Genomic DNA, 24,397 nt, shown 5'->3' with positions numbered 1-24,397 from the left:
TTTATTGTCCATGTCAGGAGAAAATTAAATATCTTATTTTTAATTCGCCGATAATGCAAATAAGAAACTTATAATATAGAGCAAGAGCATAATATTCCACTATTTGAAAATACGTTTAAATCTGATTATCAAGTTTAAAATATATTTTTCGATTAATAAATTTAGCTCATCAGTCATCACGAGGTACAAAAAAAGTTAATGAACAATACATTATATGGATTATAAAAATATTTAAATATACTACAAAAAAAAAGTTTCCTTTAGAGTTTTTTGTTTCCATAAAAAAGTTAAAGTTGGAATTGGACCCTTGTTTTTATAATGCCTATTATCTTAAAAAATCACTTTAATGATTCGATTAATCAATATTAGTCCCCTCTCAAACATGATTTAGTGATTCGCGAATAGTTCATTACATTTTAGTGAATCGTTTTTCCGTCTCCGATTTTTAGTTATGATCCAATACATTTTTTTTCTATACCCCTAAACGTTAAATTATTACGGTCACTATATTTTCCAATAGTGTACAATTATATATAGTTTTTGGGCGTGAATGAATACATAAATAAAATATCGTTTACAAACTTTTTTTTCACATTGTCTGCAATCACAGTGAATTAATATTTCACTTACACTTCAATGGCTCTACATTATGGTGTTTTTTTTTTCGCAAAACACAAACAACACGCGTACGGCCAAAGAGTTTAAAAAATTGAACGAGTCATTGCCTCAAGTGCACAGCTTACTTTGACATTTTAGCCGGCTTGTCCAACCGTGTTTTCTCTACCACACAGAATTTCACTCCGCCATCGTTAAAATTAAAGCGGACCGAGAGTTTTCGAAGACAAATATAATTATATATTTTATTATTGGCGTTTTCCACGTTTTAATTGATATAGACGCACAAACAAAAGTGTATAGGTACTTGCTTAATTACTAGGGTACAACAATCACTTGGTATATTTTGAAAACACAAAATTAAAAACTGTACATAAGGCCTGACTATGGTATTTATTTCGTTGTAATAATTTTTACTTTCAGGTTATTTTTATTATTATTATTTTTTATTATTATCTTATACTGAGGATGATTGATCGTTTCGCCATCTGCTTTTTCTTGATGTCATGTTTTAACGTCATTAGCTTCTTTCATTTTCTCGTTATTCGCATTTCTTAATGGTTCATTTTTTTTTTAAACTCCAACGCGATTTCAATTTGAACGCATATACGTTATACAATTATTATTATTTTTACTGACTGTATTTTATATGTAAGGTACAATAAAAAATAAAAAATAATTATTTCTAGGTATAAAAATATATTTTTTGTTTATAATTCATGTAATAGAAAAAATAACTTAACTTTATAAAAACAATTGATTATTGGAAATTATAATAATAATAATATTTTCATTTGCGTATGAACTTTAAATAAGCCGGGTGGGCTCGTACAGTTGGAATGTATTTAATAATATGAATAATATGTATGTGTTTTGCGAAATTCAACGTCCGTTGTCACTGTGTGCTGCAACTGATGTCTGAGACTATTGTCGCCCTTTGAAATACTCGAATAGGTACCGTCGGAATCGCAAAATCCACGTTTTATTAAATTACACAATAATATGTAACTGTATACCGTGAATGTGGTTGTATGCCATCACGGCCAATATTTACCGAAATATTATTCATGTTTACCATCAAGCGGATAAGCCATACGCAATAAATTATCACCATAATCCGTATACATTTTGTGTTATCCCATTAGAGTTAAACGATGTCAACATATTTGTATACGCGCTAGAATTTTAATTAATTACCACACATTGTTATACTTAGTACTCGATTAAAAACATCCATAGCTTATGAAACAACTCAGCCAAGAATCACGCTAGCCCGTGGGACAATTTCCATCCCAAATTACATGTTGAGTAAAATGCGTATCATATTTTCCCCTAGATTCTGATAAATGTACATATTTTATAGTATCAACCGACAGTGACAATTCATCAGTTCGTATACTCTTTACACATTTGTATCTACTTAAATTATAAAATAATACATATTATATTAATTCAAACCAAGTGATATGAACTCATAACATTTATCTTAAGTTAACTATATTTGTCATTTGGTCAGTACTAAAACACCAACGTATTATAATAAACTTATTTATAAATCAATTTTACATTAATTAAAATATTAAATTTTTTTCTATTATCGACAATATTTTCACAAACGCTCTTTTTCAAACGCACAATTTTCATTTTTTTTTTCTAGGATTCTCGTACCAGCTTACAGTAGTTTATATACAGGGTGGGGCACTGAAACGGCCGATTTTCATAGACAAATTATAAAATAAAAAAACCAAATAAAAATTAATTATTATTTATTATAATGAAGTATATAACATGCCATTTATTTTTTAAAAATTATGTCCTCAAGATGATGGCCATCTCTTCTCAAACACTCTTCTAGCCTACTTCGTATATTTTCCACTACACGGTGTATCACTTCCAAAGGCGTACTGGAAATTTCTTCTTTAATTTTGTGTTTTAGTTCATCAATATTTCGAGGTTTCTGTGCATAGACTTTACTTTTTAAATATCCCCTACAAAAAGAATTCACATACTGATAAATCCGGTGATCGAGGTGGCCAATGAATATCACCATTTATTTTTTGGAAATAATGCGATTTCCAAAAATTTGTTGAATAGCATTTATTGATACTCGGGCCGTGTGGGATGTCGCACGTCATGATAAGCACTTTGTTTACCACTCCACTGTTCCATGTTTACTAAATGGCATGTTGTCTTTGAACTAATAGTATTTAGTGAGAATTCTTATCTTAATTACTACTGAGAAAATCTATTTTTAAAATCGGCCGTTTCAGTGCCCCACCATGTATTATTAATATTATTATATATCCTAATCAGCTTCATTATATTACAATAAGCGCTTTATATCTATACTTTTGATATAAATAAACTGTATTACATCTGCCGTGTGGCTGTAAACTAATTTACGTCGTTGAAAGAAATTCATAGATCGCTTATATTTATAGCGATAGAATATCGTGACTCGCCATCCCGCGCGGTCACTTGGTCACGATCACCTCCACGTGATTACTGCGAGTCGTTCATATTTCACATTCCGAAATGTCGCGTTGACAATTCCAAATGCGCTTTCATTATGCGCACTTAAGAATTCTGAGTATGATATGTATGTATATTGTACATATATATATCGGTAATTCAATTCTCTACTGTTGGTTCCGTTGTGGAATAAATGATATACATTACTAATCGAGTTAAATTTTGGTCACACGAGAATATGATATAAGTATCAGTAAACATATCGAAATGCGTTATAAATTATATTATGTCTAATCGATTTATACTACCTAATTTAGTCCATCTTTAAATACTGATTCTAGTCAAATTACAAAAAATAATCATCTTCTTTTCACATTTTAATAGACTTAGGTAATACTACTGTCCGTAATAAAATAATTCTACAGGTGTAGTTAAAAACGTTATTTTTCATGTTGATTGAAAAAAATTTATTTATGCGTGTAATATATTATGTATAATTCAGTTACTAAAGACATAATATAATAATTAATGGGTAAATAGTACTATGTAAAATATGTATATATTTCAGTTTTTACGTCTTGTGTATAAATAAATAAATAAATATAAGTAATGATTAAATTGAATTTCTTATGTTGGTAAAAATATATGAGTAAACTTTGTACAATACTCGTATATTAAAATCATATTATTTTGTCTGAAAGCAACAGCTGCTTTTTTTTTTACATATATATCATTTTTCGTAGTATGAATACTTCTCATTTTTAGGAATGCATTGAATTTGTATCAAAATGTTAATAAATTGATAAATAAAGATAAATAAAGCATAGAATTGCATTTAAAATAGAAGGATTTTGGATTTACGATCATTATTTGTCCATACCAAAGAGCATGTAAATGAGGCCCGCGTTTCAGGAAGATAATGTGAGACGTTAATTTAATTTTTTGAATATAATTATTAAAGTTTTAATATCCTATTGAGATAATATGGAAGTTATATTATTTTATTTCTCAAAATAATATTAAATAATATTCATATCAAAATAATTTCATTTAAAAAACGACTTACAGTTGTTTTGACAAGGTAAATTTTGTATTTTATTTAAAATAATCTTAGGACTTAATTATTTTATGCCCAAAACTTAATTACGTAGTATTTTATTATTTTCACGTTAAGTTATGGGAATTTAATTAATTCACACAAAATAAAATAGTATCTACCTGTATTATAATATATCTATAAATTATACTGGAAATTTAATTATTCAGGTATAGGTTATGTTTTCTAAGAATATATCAAATATCTACGTGATACAAGAAAAGTTATCATACATGTCATGTTATTAGAAATACTTCACCATCAGCACATAATATATTATGTATAACTATTATTTATCATGAATCTAGGGGTTCAATCTTAGTTCCAATTCTCGTGTTCAAAGATTAAATTAAATTGTAATTAACTTATAGTTTAATAATTCAGCTAAAATATGTATTAATACTAAAAAATAGAACAAAACACGACGGGATTCGATCGAAATTGTATGCATAATATAATACATTTTTGCATAACCAATTACCAATTGAAATTCTGAACGTTATTATCTGCTATTCTGCTGAAATGACAATTTTATGTTAATACCTATTTCAGTATATGTACTAACTTCAAATAAGTATCAAGCATTACCAGCTACAATAGTAGATATACGTCATAGGTTAGACATTTTTTCTTAAATCCATTTTGTACATAATTAATAACGTCTAACAACCTTATAATTAAACAATTATTGGTATGTTTGTCAATAAAATGCATACACTCTTAATTAGTTAAGCATGAATAAAATAGTGAAGTAAAAATATTTGGAAATGTAAAGAAAAAAATATAATAAGACCATGTAATAGGATACACGAACTTTGCAATACAGTGAAAACCGAGTAAAAAAACAATTAAAATTAAATGGTTTTCATCTTGTAAGATTGAGTAATAAATACTTCAGGGTCGTAACTTGATAGTTTTAAAATGATTAAATATTTATACAAAAACGAGTATAAAAAATACATAACAATAAAAATAAAACTATTGCGTTCGAGTAATTATTTACAAGTAACAATAAAATAAAATAAAATTGTAAAAGGCAAATATTATCACATGTAGAAGGTACGATAGCGTTTTATATAGAAAAAAATACTCATACCTAAAAGTTTTTTGGTTAGCGTAAATATTGATCGAAAAATGGTCGAACAAAAAAAAAAAAAAAACGCGCATTATAATAATATTATGTAAACACAATTATTTTAGGCGTTATTACTATGGAGCATCCTTAACGACGTTCACGCGGTCACGTCCTCCAACCGGTTTTTGCCAACTCGAGTTAGTTATATTATATCGACGAAGAGATATTATTTTCATTGCAAATTTATACAAAGGAGTTATTAATTATTGAAATAATCATCATCGCGGCATTTATTTCATAATTAATTCTAAATAACGCAGAAAATCGCTGTAGAAGCATATGCATGTAACTGTCTATCCCTGTGAATTATATAGTTGACATAATGACGTGAACTTTGATGAGACTCTCTCGGTTCGTAGTATTTCGGTAAATGGGTGACGATGGGTTTTTGTTTGATCGGGGTCGATGAGGATCGCAAATAAATAATAATATTCACGCACTTGATTCGTCCGGCATCACTAAATAATTTATATGCAAACCCTCGAAAGATGAAGTGAAAATGATTTGATAGAGCAAAAGTACGGCAAAAATAAAACACAGGAAAATAACCGATAAACCAGACTTAACCTTAGACTCAGGACGTAAATCTATAACTTAACATGAACAAATCTATGGCATTCACTATGAAGCGATGTTCCACACTACACTCTTACTCTCTTGGTCACTTCACACTTCAATTTATGGAGTTTTTTCTTTTAAAAGATTATGCACTTTTATTATTTCCACTAAAATTGTGTTTTTTCAACCAGGCGGAGTACGTATAATTACACACTGCAGTCGCTGCTGTTTTGAAAATGGTCCGATTTCGTTAACTTCTTCGTTAAGATCTGAGTCCAATCATAAAGTTTTAAAATCATTTACGATTACATTAATTTATCATATAAATCTTTATTATTCCTAAGCTTATAATCATCAACTACAAATGGTCAATCGCACTTTATAAATTATAATGCGCATGGTGTTTACTTATATAGGTCTGTAAATTCTAAATAATAAAACATCGATATAATGATTGCGCAATTGTAAAATCCTTAGCGAGCACAATCGATTTTAAAACTATTTACTAGACTTACTTAAAAGTTTCTATAGCGAGAACTCGAATAAATTCAAGATTCAAGCAATTCAACTACGGGTTAAGTGTGCTTAAAAATGTATACTCAAATTGTGGAAAAAAAAATTATTATTACTATTTATGGCTACACTTTAGTACTATTAACGAATGGAAAAACAATAAAGGGGAAAATAATAACTTTTAATCGTGAAATTTCACTCTTTAGATTGTGTTACTCGTTAATCCACTGCGGTTTTTATAAAACTATACAGTAGTATTATTACTACTTAACAAAACGAACTTGATAATATATTGTTTATCTTGTGAAGACACTTCCGTCTAGACTTACGTCATAATATACCAATTATTTCAACCTCGTGTAGAGTCACTTATACCATCTCTTGCCAGACTATATTATTATATTTTATTGCTTATATTCATAAATGCTATAATAACAGGGTTAATATATGCAATACGTGTGTGCGTGTATTATATACATAGAGTAGAGAGACTCCGGGGATCCGAGACCATCGTCTCTAGTACGCCGCAACATCCTGAGATCCCGGACCGAAGCCCCGCAACCGCCATTATTCACTACAAGTGAAATACGGACTGTCGATGTGAGATAACTAGGTATTTGACTGAAGTCTGACAACTTCGTTCTATTTATGTATATTTATACAGCTTCGGCGTTATTATTACAATAATAACAGTAATTATTATTATTATTATTATTATATTATACACTGTCATGAGCGATTATAAACAACAAGACGAATCGATTTTGTCGAGAACTCAGCAAAACACGGCTATAGTGCCGCGCATGTACACTGCGCGACAAGACGGCAAGAACGTCGAAAGATTGCATTTTTCTTTTTTCGACGCTCAAATGATAATATTTTACGTGACCAACACCATTATAATATATGCGTATAATATGTCTCATTCGACCAATATAGGTAAAAATGAAAAATAAACGTGGAGATTAAAAATCGTTCATGTATGATTCGTCTAGAAAACTATTGTGTTAGTTATTTGTTTTAAACTACTAATTAAATAAGGTTTGTCGTCGAGCTAAATAACACAAGTCAAAACAACGTCTAAACTTTTTTTCTTATTTAATTTTATGCATTTTGCCACGAACTTTTGGCGAACCGCAGATATAATATAAATAATGATATATTGGTAAAAACTAGGACATCGTTATAATGTACATTTTTGAAAATATTTACATTAATGTTATATCTCAAAGCACATGTAAATACTTGGAATTATTTTTGTTTAGAACAAAAAAATCGATTTTGTTACGCTTGTTTGTGTGAAAAAAAAATTACACAATCTGATGGCTAAATTATATTAATTCATTATATAATAATAATATATGCATTAATCCCCGTATTTATAATGTATTATATTTTGAAACATATTTTAATTAAATATGTAACTACATTAATCGCGGTTAAAAATTAATTAATAATTTGTATTGCGGTCGTTTGTCAATTGTATGCCAATATTTAATAATAAGATAATATAGTAATAAAATAAACAAATACAAGTTATATTAAAAATAAATGAAAATTTTAAAATATATTTCTACGAAATTTGGTGTTTGTAATATACAAATTTTATCGTTTTATCATTACACATTTTATAAGCATTCTATATTAATGCAACATCGCCGTATTGAAGCGTAACAGATTTTATTGGTAATCTTTTCCAAATCAAAACACATAATAAAATATGACAAATTTATTTATTTTTATTAACATTTTACTGACGACCTAGAAATAAAACTTAAACCTGGTCCACGAGACCATATTTTATGCAATTCTACAGAATACATATTGTCTTGGCCACGCCAACACACGAGATAGTAAAGGATAATATTTTATTTCATAAAACTACTTTATAATAACCATATTATTCATAACGAATTGTATTGCTAAGAAATGATTCACTGGAATTTCGACGAAACCAAAGAGATCACTATTTTTTATTTTGGACGACCTGTTTTTAGTTTTATACTAAACAGTATACCTAATGTATTACTGTTATAATAGAAAACCTATTTGAGATCGTTTTTAAAGAGTGCATTACCAGATGAATTCTCATTTTCAGCGATACGTCACGACGTCACGCCTCTATACAAGTATAATAATATAATATCCAGTCCAGTTACTATTTTTAAGCACATAATTATTTGTGGTCGGCGCGCGGCGTAATGATTATAAGTAATATTATAGATACATGTGTGTTTCGAAAACGTTTTAAAACTGGCCATTCAACTCGTTATAATATGTTTGTTTTTAGGTTTTTTTTATATATCCACTTGCTTTATAATATAGATAATTATAAAACAATGATTTGAACGATCATATTATTATAAGCAATATAAGCAATGTATATAATATTAAAGTCAAACAATAGTATCGCATCTATTATAATATTATATACGTACGTACTACTAGTATTAAATTTCGATAGGAGTTCGCGATTTGTCCAAGAACTCGTAATCGAGATAATCACTTCCGACCGTTTTTTGAAGTATTTTTCCGGAAAAAATCGATATATTATTGGCATGGGATACATGCGTTTTTCTGTGTAACCATGCGTTCTACCATGAGTTAAGTGAACCCGATACATGACGGGCCGATATAACAATAATATTAATTACCGAATAATTGTGTGTTTAGACGAGACAGATAAAGTGCTTTTTGACGGTCCAGATATTATAGTTTAAAAATATTGAACCGACAGATGGTCATCTTAAATGTCGGACCACACAATATATTCGAGAGATGATGTAAGTATTAACGACTGCGTATAGTGTGTACAAACGGTTTGGACAGCAGTTAAGTACAAACGTATTAGAACATTTATTTTAACTAAAGCCATTAATTAATTTTCTAAAAATCTAACGCGACGGCGGTCAGTCGAGCGGCGCTCTAACATATTTTCTAGATTAAAAATAAAATCGGATTCGCGTACGCGTTGTGTCGCTAAACTGATAAACGTATGCATTTACTACGATCGCTTAACACAACATGTTATTTAAAATCGAGTATTCGAGTGTAATATAATTTTTATTTAGTGAGATGTATAAAAGCGTGAGACTGTCAGAAATGTCAATGTGATCGAGACAAATCCCACCGGAGAAACGCGATCGGATGCGCTATCGCGCCCGTACGACTCAATAACCGGAAAAAAAAAACACGAAAGTTGACATGACTGCGTTGTAGAACAACACTCGTCGTCGTCGTCGTCAAGTCGAACTTTTCGCCGACATATTTTAAACGAAATTATGGTCAATCACGTGCGTAATAAATAATATAACAACAACAACAACAACATCAATTAATAACAATATATACTCACCCCTTGTCCGGCGGCACCCTGTGCGCGGGCACGGCGGACGGCGGCGACGACGTCTGATTGTTGGTGGACAGCGCCTTGTACCGGGCCTGCTGGTCGGTGGGCAACACGATGTCCACCGACCGAGATCTGATGTTGTTGCAGGCCGGCTGCCCGCAGTTGGGGTCGAGCAGCAGCTGCGTGGGCGACACGGGCACTACTTCTTCCGGTTTGCCGGCGGGCGTGGGCTTGTTGATGAAACACGAGTCCATGCTGGCGGCCCGGTCGCGCTTCAGGTCGGGCACCGTGAGGAACAGGTCGCGGACCGCCGCCGGGTCGGCCGGGTCGCTCACCACGAACGCCTCCTGTCGCTCCAGCTTCGGCGACGTGATCGACCGCCGCCGGTTGCCCTGCAGGTACTCGTCCGGCGGCGTCAGCTCCAACGTCAGCTGGTTCTTGACGCACGCCTCCTCCAAATCGCGCGACGGCGACGATGCGTCACCGGCTCGTCCGTCGGCCACGGACAACAAACGGATCGCCGACGCCGCCGCCGCGGGATCGTCTTGGAGGTCGGTGTCCACGGTGACGGTGATCTGACAACCGCGGTCGTCCTCGTCTTCCATGTCCTCGCTGGCCGACGTCGACGCTAACGATCTCTGACTGCGTTCAAACAACACACACACACACACACACATACGCGCGTAGGTCAGTCTCGGCTAATTTCCGTCGTCCACCGAATAGCACGCGTCGCCATGTACCGCCCAACCCCCCCTCAAAAAAACTCGTATTTTTCACCATCACGACCAACCCACTCGCAAAAATCGCCGGATTTCTCGCGTTCGATGTCGCCCGAACAAGGCTGGTTTCGCTACATTCGTATTCGATTTCATCCGTCTAATATAATATATTATGTAGGTATATTGTTCTCAAGAATTGGGAAGGGAAGTACTCTAATAATAGTATGTAAGGGAGTCCTCAATATTGAAATCTGATTCTCAAAACTTCATCATCATAATAAATATTATTATTTTCAAAAACTTATTTTTTTTATACACTGCAACTCGCGGTGCGATCGAAACCTTCGTTTATTGTTATTTGTGTCGGAAAATTGTTTGTTTGTTTAGTTCTTCTCCTGAACAAAAAACGACGTTCATTCACCACGACTGTTCGTGTGAGTAAAATGTTTATATTTAAGATCGCGAATAAATTTCCGTCGAGAATAAAAATAAAAAATTAGTGTTATTTATTATGAAAGAAAGAGAGAGACTTGAAAACGAACAAAAATTGTCGTATAATTTTATTATGGACGGGGTGTACACGTGGCAGCCCTGACAACAATGGTAGCGTATTATCTAATGATTGGGTGGTGTAGCGGGGTGGGGGTGGGGAATCGATATTATTATACTGCTACATATTATTTAAGAGGCCGAGCTCAATCAAATATTTTCGCGTTTTTAATATTATTATTATTGAGTTATACCTGCTGAATAATGTAAAATATTATTGAATATTCAATGGGCTATCGACACAAAATTAATTTTAACGCTGATAACACTGTTCGGAATTTTTATATGAACGGCAAAACATTATCATGTTCGACAGGAACAACGGAGATGGTGTCGGCCAAAAGAACAGAAATAACTCTAAGCATTAATGATGATAGAAGTATATATTATCTTTATACCTATATAGTATATATACACGGTTTATTATTTGGCCAAATATATTTTTCCATCGTGATTCGGTATTCAGTTGGCGTAGATAATAATAATAATAATAATAATAATAATATATTATACGTCTTTCGTAATTTCAATAAAATAAAAGTCTTCGACAATGCATTATACATCGCCAGTATTAAATGTAATTACGTATTTTATAATATTGTAAAACTAAACATATTTTCGATAAAGAATATTGAAAAATACCGTCATTTCACGATGTACCATGTTCATGAATTTTCTCAAAGCTAGATTTTACGTGTGAATAAACAAATTTAATAAACATTCGAACATTGAATTTCGTGAACATTTTCATAGTTTTAAATTGATCACATAATATTTCAGATTCTACTTTAGGAATAAATAATACTGTCAGACTTATTGAGTCTCAGTCCAAAACTTATACGCGTTGAATTTATATAAATAAAAACGTATCTTGCAAACTATAATTCCAAATTTATATACATTTTTATATAACTAAGATTATTGTTGATCACATTTATTAACAATATGCGCGTAGACTATAGAGTTATGGCAATCCGAGTCACAAGCTTGTTATAAGCAATTTATTTAAAAATATTGAACTGTTTATACATACATAAAAATATATATAGTACAAATTGTATTCATATTACAACGATCGAAATAAATAGATCCAAGAATAATCTGGGGGATCGTTACAGAAGTAACAATAGTAAAATAAGCCTCGCCGTTTTCGGTCTTATTGCCGACATCTGAACTCGAATCCTCTAAGTTTAAAAGAAATACGCCGATTCGTACAGTACACTTACCACGTTCCCCATACCCGTTCCGCCTTTACAAACCATATCCATTGAAACCATACCCACATGCCTCGACCGTGCGTCCCAATAATAAGATATTGTTATCGTGCGCGGTGACACAACACTCGCTCGAGACCTACCCTCTGCCCATAACCCTATCTATCCCGCACTGTCGAAACGGGATGATTCTCTTGTCGTGACCGCCATCAATGTCTTAGAAAATACTATATGAACCATTGTTTAGACGTCGAAAAACGTTTTTATTGATAATAGATGCTTATTAAGCCGTGGCCAACATGTACATATTATATTCATCTGAGTTGGGTTCCGAATGATACTAGACTACGTGATAAAATATAGCTTAGTTTAATTGAGTCTTGGATTGTTTTAGTCACCACACTAATTTGGTATTAGATGTTTTTTTTTGGGGAGGGGGGATGATCAGGTGTAGTGTTGTTTGTAACTATTAGGATATGGTCGATTTGACGCGGTAAAATTATGCATACTTGACATTGCGATGCATTTTTTTCTTCAAATTACGCGCCAGGACCCAACCATAGTGTATAGAGGTACCTAATATAATTTGGGGCCCGGCAATTAATACGAAATATAAACGTCAAGTTCAGGACCCCACTTGGTCGGAGCAATAGTAATACTATCGTACGCACATATAGGAGGCATAATATAGTATACGCGCGCGTATATTGGAGGTCGGACGGTTTGCGACGACGGAATGGCATTGCGCGCGTGCGCCGTATCGGTGTCGACGGAGACTGCGAGATTGATGTGGAAAAAAAGACATATTATAAGAAAAAGCGTCACCGCATTAGCGATCGCGACGTGTCGCCCAATACCTATGGTTCTCTTCGCCGGACGACGACCTGTTCATCTTGGACAGCTCCTCCAGGTACGCGCAGTGGACGCAGGACGCGGCGGCCGGCACTTTTTCGCCGGACGACCGCCGCCGGTGGAACAGCTGGTGCTTGGACGACGGCACCTCCAGGTAGACACCCGGGTCGTCCCGGTCGCCGGAGGAGGTGCTGGCGGCGGCGGCGGACGAGTCGAAGCTCCGGGACCGCTGTCCCGAGCCGCCGCCGGCGGGCACGCGCAGCGACGACGCGGCCGCCGCGTGACCGCCGCCGACGCTGCCCGACGATCGTTCTTTGCGCGCGTCCTCGTCCCGCTTGGTGCACCCCAACTTGATCTCGTCGAACGACACCGACCGCACCTGCTTGGGCACCTCCAGGCTGTTCTGCGTCTTCATCTCGGCGCCCGTCGGCGTCCGCGACCGCTTGAACGTCGAACGCAGACGGTCCATGACCGACGTTAGGTTTGCCGTGGCGCCTATATATACACACACATTGGTAACGCGACGTATTGCACCGACCGACCGATGCGAACCGTTGCGATCGTCGATCCGGTCGGATTCAAAGTCGGAATGAAACGAAACGAAAAACAAAACAACAATAATTTCCAGAAACAATCACTTCAAACGCACCTGTGGATGTGTGGGTGGGGGTGGGGGTAGGTTTAATTATATAATAATATATAAATACGCGTTGTTATAATATGCAGTCCCTCGTCGCCGCCGTGCCGTTATTATACTTAACGAGCGTGCGAAAATAATGATTATTTTACGTAGGTCTTATTTATTATTATATGTTATCATATTATTATTTTTTTTCTTTTTCATCTCTCTGCCGTTTCGGCCGCGCCGAGTACACGTCGGGTTTCCGCCTTGCGCAAGGTCACCCGAACGTAAAATTCGCCATTGTATACGCGCGGTAATATTATTTTCAAACAATTGCTTCCACCCCTTTTTGACCCACTTTCGACGTAACCCGCGCGTAAGCCGACGTCGAGACACATCGGAAAGGATCTATATAAGGGATGACGTGACTTCGCGTTTCTCTTTTATTTCCATCGCACTATACATCTAACCGGCCCGGCACGAGCACAATATCGGTTTCGGTTTTACGTATATTATGATAATATATATATATATATATATATCCTTATGATACCGTTAAGTTGCAACCGACTGTGATGGATACACTTTGTCGAGCTGAAACTTGAAAACATGTGTGCAGATATTCCGTTTAATTATGTTATTATTACAACGTCGACGAATTCTGATGTATAACTGACCGTTAAATCGATTCATAATCAGTTATGACAACATCAGCGAGATATCCGCGAAAAAAACATAATTTAATAATATTAGATATCGCAATCCTCGCGCGGGTTTTCGCGAAAATACGTATTTTCTACGTTTCGTATCGTAGTTGTTGTGTTCGAATAAAATAAAGTGTGTATACCTATACACAATAACTTCATCGAATTGTAATGTTTATTAAAAGCAGTTATGAAAAAGATTCCTATGAATATCATTATTATACTTATATTTGCAATTCCCGTTATATTACGTCATACTGTTGTATACCACCCTATATAGTAGTTATATATTTTTACAAATCTAGAAAATTTCCATCAACACATTTTTTTTCTTCTTAAATTCATAATTGGTATTTTATTAATATGTAAAAAAAATAAAATAGCTTTAGCATAATAAGGGTACGAAGTGAAAATCAATAAAATAAATTTCATAGTATAATTTAATATGTCTGTGTATTACTATAAAAACTTGAAAAAAATAATAAAATATGTACTTCTAAACGAATGTAGACTATAATTAAGTGTATCATTGAATTCAAACGATAAAATACTATATTATTTTAATAACACTTATAAGTGATTAATTATAGTTTTAAAATCGTATAACATTATAAGGCCTATAAATTTATTGTATTCCTAATACGGAAATCTAGTTCATATAATATTTTTCATGTTTAATATTATCACAAATAGTGATATATAGTAAATTTCATAGTGTTTTATTTAATACTATATAATATTGCCACCATTGATTTCATGTTTATGTAAATAAGATGAATATCGCGCGGATTTTCCTGAATAGACGTGATTGATTTACGTATCGGTACCACCGCGATTCGACAAACTATGTTCGGGGATATGATTACCGATGAGAGATAAATGTTCGTGTTTATACGTTGCATTATTATTATCCAGACGTATATCAATATTGAGCGGGCATACAGACAAATGCGATTTTCAGGTTAATGTGGCGCTTTAATTAATCGTCTAGAACGCCGTGGTGTTCCGTCATTTTTATTACAACCCTGCGCTCGGTTTATTGGCTATATAAAATATAATATGCGGTTGTAATAATGAATCGGTAGCGCGGAACGGTTGAGAGATATATACTATTTATAGGATTTTAACGACTCGAGTCAACCAGCGGCGCACTAAGACCCGTGTCTAAAAAAAAATTACTTTTTTTTCAATATTGAAGTCGAGGGAAACCGTTATTATAAATTTTCACCGTGGTCCGAACGTTAAATTCGCTGTGTACATATATATACCTAATATTATTTTTATTCGCCGGGGTGCACACGGTTTTACGGATTTTTCTGTGAGGTTACCGCGGTTTAAAAGGTAGTCGTCGTCAAAACGTATAGGTAAACAGGTTCTGTACATTCGTGTCTTTAAAGCTTTCGTAATCCGGCCTTTCGTTCATGCTTGGCCTCAGTAGCCGTATTACATTATAGTGTATCTTAATATCACAATATAATATATTACATACCTATGTAATACCGACCTACACAAAATACTTTTCACTAAATGAAAAACGCTATCTCTTTTTTTTATTTTTTTTTATTATTATTATCATTTCAACCGTTTTACGTTTTATACGCGTACTGATTGTTTGCGGCTCGAGTGAGATGTAACTGCAGACCTGACACCTGACCAAATATTGTTCAATGTGCGTTTATTCGTTTGAGATGTTTAATGCTCGACATCAGGAAATTAATTTTGTAAACGCTCAAATGAAATTCTCATAATACTGATATCGTTTTTAAGTTGACGGTATTATTTATTTTATGGTAGCCGACTTATTACGTTTTTCGAACACAGCGTATTGTGGTAAAATATATTTTATTTTCAATTTTACAGTATCGCTGCTATAGGCTATTATTATGCATTTTATAATTATTATCTTGCCAATCAGCCCGTCTCTCGCCGTTAAATCAGATAATGCTTGAAGATTATTATACGATTATATACTATGATATTAAATAATTAGTTTTACATTTTATCATACAAACGCTACGAGTAAATTAACACGGAAGCACCAAATATTATAAATAAAATAAAATAAATAATTTGTACGTAGTGGAATTGAAAAATAATAAAATAAAAAATAACGAACAACTGGTCGAATATATATTTTTTTATTTGATACTACTATTATAATAGTAATGGAATTTCATTGAATATTATAGGAAAAATTACACTATGAAAGTTTTGCACAATCAGATCCAGTGTAGTGTATAGTCAAACAATATTGTTTGGTTTGCGTATAATATTGAATATTACGTACAAATAATAAATATAATATCATATATGATATAGATACACGTGTAAGTATGATTTCATATATTTATTGGTATATATTAAAGACAGAAAATATTATCAACCTATTTAATTTATATATATATTATACAAATTTAGTTGAATACGATAAAGTTAAAATGCGTCGTAATGTATATATATACATATATTATGTTTCAAATCAATGGCATATAGCAAAGTTCTATATTATTCAAGTGCAGTATGGAATATTCGTACAAATACAAAAATAACATAATATTGAAGATTCTTGGAAATATATTACAAGATATTTTATTTATCCGCAAACAGACCTTTTTACAATTTGATCGCAAAACCAATGAACACAATTTAGAAACGCGTAACGGGATTCGATGTATAATGTACACTTAATTAATGTAATATTTTATTACTCTATGTATATAAAAATTTCAGCTAATTTAAGTTTTTCTTATCGTTTGTTCGCGCCAGTTATTTGTTTTTTTTCCAATATACGTATATAGAGAAATAAATTATAATATCACCTGAAACTAATTTCCTTTAAATAATTTAGAAATTAAGACATTTAAAAGGTATTAATAATAAAACACAAAAGTAAAATGTTTTGTATGAAAAGCAATCCCTTCTCAGTTCTCACTCGTAATTTCTCATATCTGGTTTTATTCAAAAACTTTACATGTACACATCTGTTATGTGTTTTTAGATAGGTAATATGTTTTGTTGACAGTTTTATATAATTTTCATAATTCTTTTTTGGTTTAATATATTTCGTATACTAATATAATATTGACTAATTAAATTAAAGTGTTGTACAGTTGTAATATATCTATTTGTGTTATGGTTTTAAACATAATTCACTATAAATTCAATAGTAAATAACCGCATTAGGGTTTATCTATATGCAATTATATATATATAATGTTTGCCAAAATATTATTCAAATGTATATTGAGCATTTCAGAGCAATTAATTAAGTAGGTACCCAACTAATAAGGTGTTGTCAATTATTGTTATTCCTGGAGAGTTGAGATAGATACTAGTTTTGTACCGAATAATACAAAACAATAATAATTTATTAATTAGTTTTACCTTAAAGTTTCTTATCGATTACTAAGTTTTTACTTCATATTCAAATCAACTTTTATATTTTTTTAATTGGAAACGGTAAAATACTTAATATTTATGTTAATGACTGTTATACAAAGAAAACTATATAGAAAGATAAACATTTTGTAGTGAAAATTCAAAAATTAAAATATTCATTATTTTTTCGAATAACTATTGTTACACAAATATATGTATATAATATGTTTATAGTGTATACAAGTTTTACATACAACTGACTTTACATAATGATCATGATAAAGCCCCTAAAGACATAATTACGAAAAACTTAATTATTTTATACTCCCATTGTCATATACAAATACGGTTTGCGCAAAGAATAATTAGTTTGTACAACATAAAATAATTTATAATTGACTTAATCAGCCGAACACCATTAAGTTTTAACCTGTTTACAGTGCAAAAACACTTTTGTTTCGTCATGGAATATAAATAGATAACTAACAAAAACGATACTGGATAATTGTCGATGATTAAGCGTTAGGTAAACAGTTTTATTCGTACGGAAAATAAATAAAGGTACGATAGAGCTTTTTTTATTCCAGGACCTGCAGTATCATTGAGTACTGTCGTGCATATGTAAAAACGCGTAAAATTCACCATTAAGGTGTGTTTTCAATGCACATCAAATGTGGCTATGGAAAAATTGTGATATATTCGTCACAGGTACTTGTTAGGTTCATTGAAATAATAAATGTATATTTTCGACGTATTCATAATATATTATAAAGGTCTACCTATATTACAGGTTTTAAAACGAACCATAAAAATGGCAAAAGTGGTTGGCAAAGATACAACAATATACCTACTATCTGAATAGGGGAAAAAACGTTTATTGTTTATTCAACAACAATGTATCTATGTGTGTATTGTGTAACGTTGATGTTATACAAGCGAAGAATAAACTCCATGTCGAAACACGCGTTAAATATTTAATTCAGCTAATGTTTTTTTTTTTTTTGAAAAATCGTGAATCTAGCAACAGAAGTATATAGTGTCGACGGTTGAAACACTATTATTTTGAAATATGATGTACGCAGCAAGAAATAAAAATATGTAGAGCGTCTTAATATAGTTACGCGCCAGCTTTGAAAACTTTGCATTTTCACTCAAACAGGGAATATTGTAATCTATACATTTAAAAGATAAAATTAAACATACATCGAGATGATGACGATGCGTTGCACATAAACGCGAACCGCAACTTTGTCGAACACCCGACTAAAAGAAATTTATCTCGTACCATCAGCCAATCAAATAAACTACGCCATTGTATATCGTTTACTTATTACATCGATAATCGGTTTTTACAACACTGTCGAGTTTAATCGCTTGTCATTGATAAACACGAAAATGGAGTGGCGGAGGTTGGAGTCACCGAAAATCGGCAATGGAAGTACCCGTCTAATACGGACCAAAAGATAAAACGCCTTTTTCTATACATTATTGTATGTCGTTATCTCTGGGTCGTGTTTTATATTTTCTCGTCGACGGCAAGTGGTCACGCATGTGCGATCAGTAAATCGAATTATTTCGCCGTTTTCAGGAAGACGCGCGTGATCGGTAAAAGTAGACAAGGCTATATCGTCAGCGAGAATCTGGGCTACACGCTACAAAAATTACATTTATAAGGTTATATACTGTACGTCGGCAGGAAGGATAAACGTATGGGCCGGTGCAGAGAAGAAATATTCCGTAATTCACAATGCGTACACAACACAATAATATTATATATATATACACACGCACAAGACTGCAATATAATATTATGTCTTCGGTCACACTCTGACTGATCGACCGACTTATTGTTTTTGTATTTTTCGTTTTTATCGTTAACGCGTGCATAGCATAATAGCGTAATACATACATAATGATACGTCAGACCGATAATAATGATTTGGCCAACTTCCCAGACCGTAATAATTATCTGTCGTAGTTTTTTTATTTATTTTTTTACGGACATGAAATATTATTATTGACGCCGCCGTCGCCCGCCTGTTTTGGAAAATTGCGCTTTCGAGCACGTGTGTCTTGTTATAATCAATAACGAGTCACATTTCGATAAAAATAATATTAATAATAATAATAAACGGCGTACATATTATAATAACCAATACCCGTGTGGCGCGTAGGTACACGCCATACGGACATTATACGGTAGGTTTACAACAAGTATTTTCAGGAGGCTTTCGACGATTCGCAGTGGATCATAATTATATACGTATAATATCATGATGTATGTACGAGTGCATTATCTGTTACATTATATAATAGTTATGTTAATCCCTACTCCAAATTTAATTAAAATTGTCGATAAATTATTTGTAGGTACTCAAACACACATAATAACATTACTGGTGTACGCATTACAGCTCTTATTTGATATTTTACGTAGCAAACATTTCGCAGGGGTTACCTATATTATGTATTTAGAAAATTATTATTGTATATTATATGATATATATGTAGCACTTTTGTGATGGAGAAGAGTTGTGATTAATTTCAAGATGATTTCCGATTTTAATCTAAAAGTTTACAAAGGATATAACAGATATTACAAAATTAATAATTATATATGTGTTAGTTTTACAAAAATAATAAAATGGAACAAAGGTTTATTATTATTTTTATTATCATTTTTAACATTTGTTCAATCGTCAGTGTTAAATATTAAAAACAAAGTACCAATGTAATTGCTGTAGAGAAAATGTCACTAGCACCTGATGCTTAAATTTTCAATCGAAAAATACGGTTGTAAATCGATGGAAATAGGATGTAGGCTTTTAGTAAGTTTATATGTGTATATATATGTTTACACAATAAACTAAAGCAATAACGAGGTAATACGTGCTATAGGCTTATATAATTGGCAAGTAAATAATATGTGCGTGACTAATAAAAATGTTAGTGCTTATACTATGTTAATCCACTTGTCTAAAATAATTATAAACATTGTATAGTCCATGTTTTCTTTACAAGTAATCTCATACGAAACATAAACAAAATAATCAAATATAATGAATTTGTAAACACAACGCAAATAAAAAAATAAAAATTAAGTACTCACATAATTCATAATTTATTATACGTACAATAAATATTACAATATTTACAATAAATTAAAAAATTCAATTAATTAATATTTATAGGTATATTAATTTTAATTAATGTAAAAAAAAAATAAATAAATAAGAAAAACCCGAAAAGAAAAAAAAAATAAGAATTAAAATTGTGAGTTTATATTATTTTTTTTTTATTGGTGCACGGTTATGCAGTCGTACACCGTCGAGTCGTGTCGTTTATTGTAATTTTACCATATAATTTTTTTCATGGATTTATATACTGTTATACGAAATATTGGATTATTAAACGGAACGCACCACAAACCGTACATATAGGTATACCATCAACGATAAACGAAAAACGGCGAACAACTTAAAACGTTGCCGTTTGTTTGTATTTTTGTACCAATACTCGCGGACGTGACTTGAATACCAATCTCACGTGTCATATCGTACATACCTATGTAACGCGACGATCATGTTTCTTTTATACGACTATCACAATTCGTGTAAGCTATCTTAAAACGACCGGTAAATCTGTATTGGTTCAAAAAGGTCGATAGGTAAAGGTATACGCATTCATAGCACACGCGCGTATAATAAATACAAGAAGAAAACATAATGATAATATTATTATTATTATTATTATATACAGTGTGTTTTGTGTTTGTTTAGAATGAATGGAAACTTTTTGTATGCCGTTTCCTCCATTTTCAAGGGCCCTATTTGCTTCGTAAACAAATGTTATTAGTACAATATGCTAACAATGTCCTTATAGAATACGTACGTATATATAATATTTTAATATGATTAGGATGTTATTTTTTAACACGTCGTGACACTTGTTTGCAAATAAAAATTTATTTATCTTGTTTTAATAAGTATGAACAAAGTAAAGATTTAATCATCTACCAAGAGTCTTTGCAAGAATATAACAATTTAACTTTAAAGTTTCTAGAAGTTTATTAGCGGAAAGCAGTAAAAAATTGTAGATCCTACTCTTATAATATAGTGTAATGTTATCAAAACATTAATTGTACAATTGAAATCTTACACATTTAGAACTACTAGAAAATTAAAATCAAAGGTTGTTCTAAAAAAATATTTCTAAAAAGTTAAAGGCGTGTTGCATGTATACCAAATTTAAATACAACACTCCAACAAAACTAGGGAATGGAAAAAAATATTCACCCAAAACAAAACAAAATTTAGAAACTTCTATAATTTCTATTATATTTCTAAAATGTATAGAAATTTCCTCGTGAAAAATTGACTACTGTTTTTGTGATACGTTTTGTATGTTTTCAAATAAATGAAATTAGCTTAAAGTAGAAAAAAATAAGCATAATCTAGTCGTTTAATCACAAAATCTCGTCGAAATACCCTATAATCTAATCTAAACGGTAGGTATAAACATTTACGTGTATGTGCTCATATATAGGTACCACCTATAATTAATCCTTCTTCTAATCAAAAACTTATTATATTCAGATCAAGTCAGCTGCAACATTATCCCTGTTTCGTTTAAAACAAGTTGTGTACCTAATGATGTGAAATCATTTGCAAAAAAAAAAGGACCAGTGCATAATAATAATATAATCATTTCTAACGTCTGTTTCATTAATTGAAAACAAATTACAATTTGATTATGTTATTTTCATATAATTATAATATTGTTTTATACACATAGACACCAACGTTTTATACATTATTACGGACAAAAATTACGATAAAATAATATACCGGAACGTTTTGATTTTGTTCGATTATCAATAAGCATAATACGATTTACATCGCTATTACGTCTTACAAATTATCGTCACAATATTCTTATTGTTGTAGTACATTATTATCGCTGCACAGTGGTGAGTATTGAATATTGTTGACACCGTATAATACAGTATGTATTATACTATTATTGTCATACATAGAGAGCGCGTCCCTGCTGCAGGCTAGCTACTTGTATATAATATTACAATATTATAAGTGAGCGGAAAAAAAGTGAAAGAAAATAAACAATCGATATATATTGTTTTTACTCTCGTGCGACATTGCCGTCATTTATCATAAGCCGTATCGGAAAACGCCCTTTCCATGTCACGAGGTGGTTATTTTTTATACCCGAGCCTCCTGTTTGGACATGTCACTCGTTGACGTAGTAATTTTGAGTTCCGGCTTCACGAGTCTCCTTATTATATTATATTATATATACTATATATAGGTAATAATATATAAAGAGATCGATAACAGCTATACCTGCGGTAAAATACTTTCGCTTTGCAAAGAAAATATTTGTCGTCTTATTATTTCGTATATACCCTAGGTACGTAGTATTGTAATAATATATCGAATCGTTATTATTTTAGGATATTTTGTAATAATTTCTGAAGAGGTTTTACACACGCTGCTCTATACCACACAAGTGCGGAGTATGTTTGACGACTGAAGTTTGTTTCCGCGCGCCAATATAAGTTCGTAGATAGGTACCTACAGAAAATCGTTGTTCACCGTGACATGGCCGCCGACGCAGTCGTTATTGTATCTAGGTAGATAATTGAAATACGAGAAAAACTAGAAATGCTTTTCGCAGAGCATACAATGTGTTTAAGTACGGTATTGGCCAATGCGCTAGTTAATGGAAAACCGTCTTAACTTAAATCGTGTGGGCAAAAATAAAAATACTTAAGCATTATAATATTCTATGAAAACGATTTAAAGTATAGTAAACCATTCGAAATCGCAAATATATACTGAACTCTGTCACCGTTTTTAAGTATTAAAAATATGTTACAAATACTTATATGTGAATAATATAAAAAATAAAAAGGAATTCGCAGAATCAAGACATTGATAAAATTCGCGTGCACACACTCAACACAATTGAAATAAATTATTGATTAACGTCTCCAGTGGGTTTGTTTTAGTTATTTGTCTAATTAATACGGCTTACGATAATTCGCCAAACATAATCTGCATGAATTAATAATGATTTCATACATCGACAAATTAAAAATGTATTACATTTTTTTGTTACCTATTCGTATCATTCATATAATAAACGCTGATGTTTTATATTTATAAATATCGTTCAACTTACATTAATTCGAAATTTATAATAAATGAAAAAGTCTTAATCATATCGCAATAAGATATATTTGATAAATAGCTAATTTCGTACATGTTAGATATCATGTTTTCATAGTCAATGTCAAACCTAATATTTTTTAAACAATAGTTTCCAGCACACTTATTTAAATAAATTAGATCATAATTTTTTTTTTTTGTTTTAAACAATTTAAACCATACGACTAAACGATTTTAATTATATATGTAGGATTGTGGAAAATTTGTTTTTTTATAACTTTTACATCAGTATATAATATTGTGTAGGTACCTAAACTCGCAATTTTCCATTGTTTCTGCAAGAAGAGTAAGTTTATTTTATTTTACGTTTTGATTAGTAAAAAGATATAACTGTCATCTGTATATTATGGTATAGTATTATTCTTCTGTCAAA

General features: G+C 31.9%; 1 protein-coding gene across 5 annotated transcripts in view; it reads right to left on the bottom strand.

Moving 5' to 3' along the window:
* The window catches only part of LOC132930863 (eye-specific diacylglycerol kinase-like), a 148,250-nt gene that overhangs the window by 103,003 nt on the left and 20,850 nt on the right, over positions 1–24,397 (bottom strand). For all 5 annotated transcript variants that reach the window (XM_060996949.1, XM_060996948.1, XM_060996950.1 and 2 more), the window contains exons 2-3: positions 13,078–13,567; positions 9,745–10,380 (exon numbers count right to left, since the gene is read on the bottom strand). In XM_060996949.1, coding sequence (XP_060852932.1) covers positions 9,745–10,380; positions 13,078–13,541 — 1,100 coding nt within the window. In that variant the 5' untranslated portion in view covers positions 13,542–13,567. The remainder of the gene's footprint in view (positions 1–9,744; positions 10,381–13,077; positions 13,568–24,397) is intronic.

The sequence above is a fragment of the Rhopalosiphum padi genome, chromosome 4 (assembly GCF_020882245.1).
Source record: "Rhopalosiphum padi isolate XX-2018 chromosome 4, ASM2088224v1, whole genome shotgun sequence".
Lineage (NCBI taxonomy): Eukaryota > Metazoa > Arthropoda > Insecta > Hemiptera > Aphididae > Rhopalosiphum > Rhopalosiphum padi.
The sequence above is the reverse complement of the archived record's forward strand: the minus strand, read 5'-3'. Positions and strand labels throughout refer to the sequence as shown.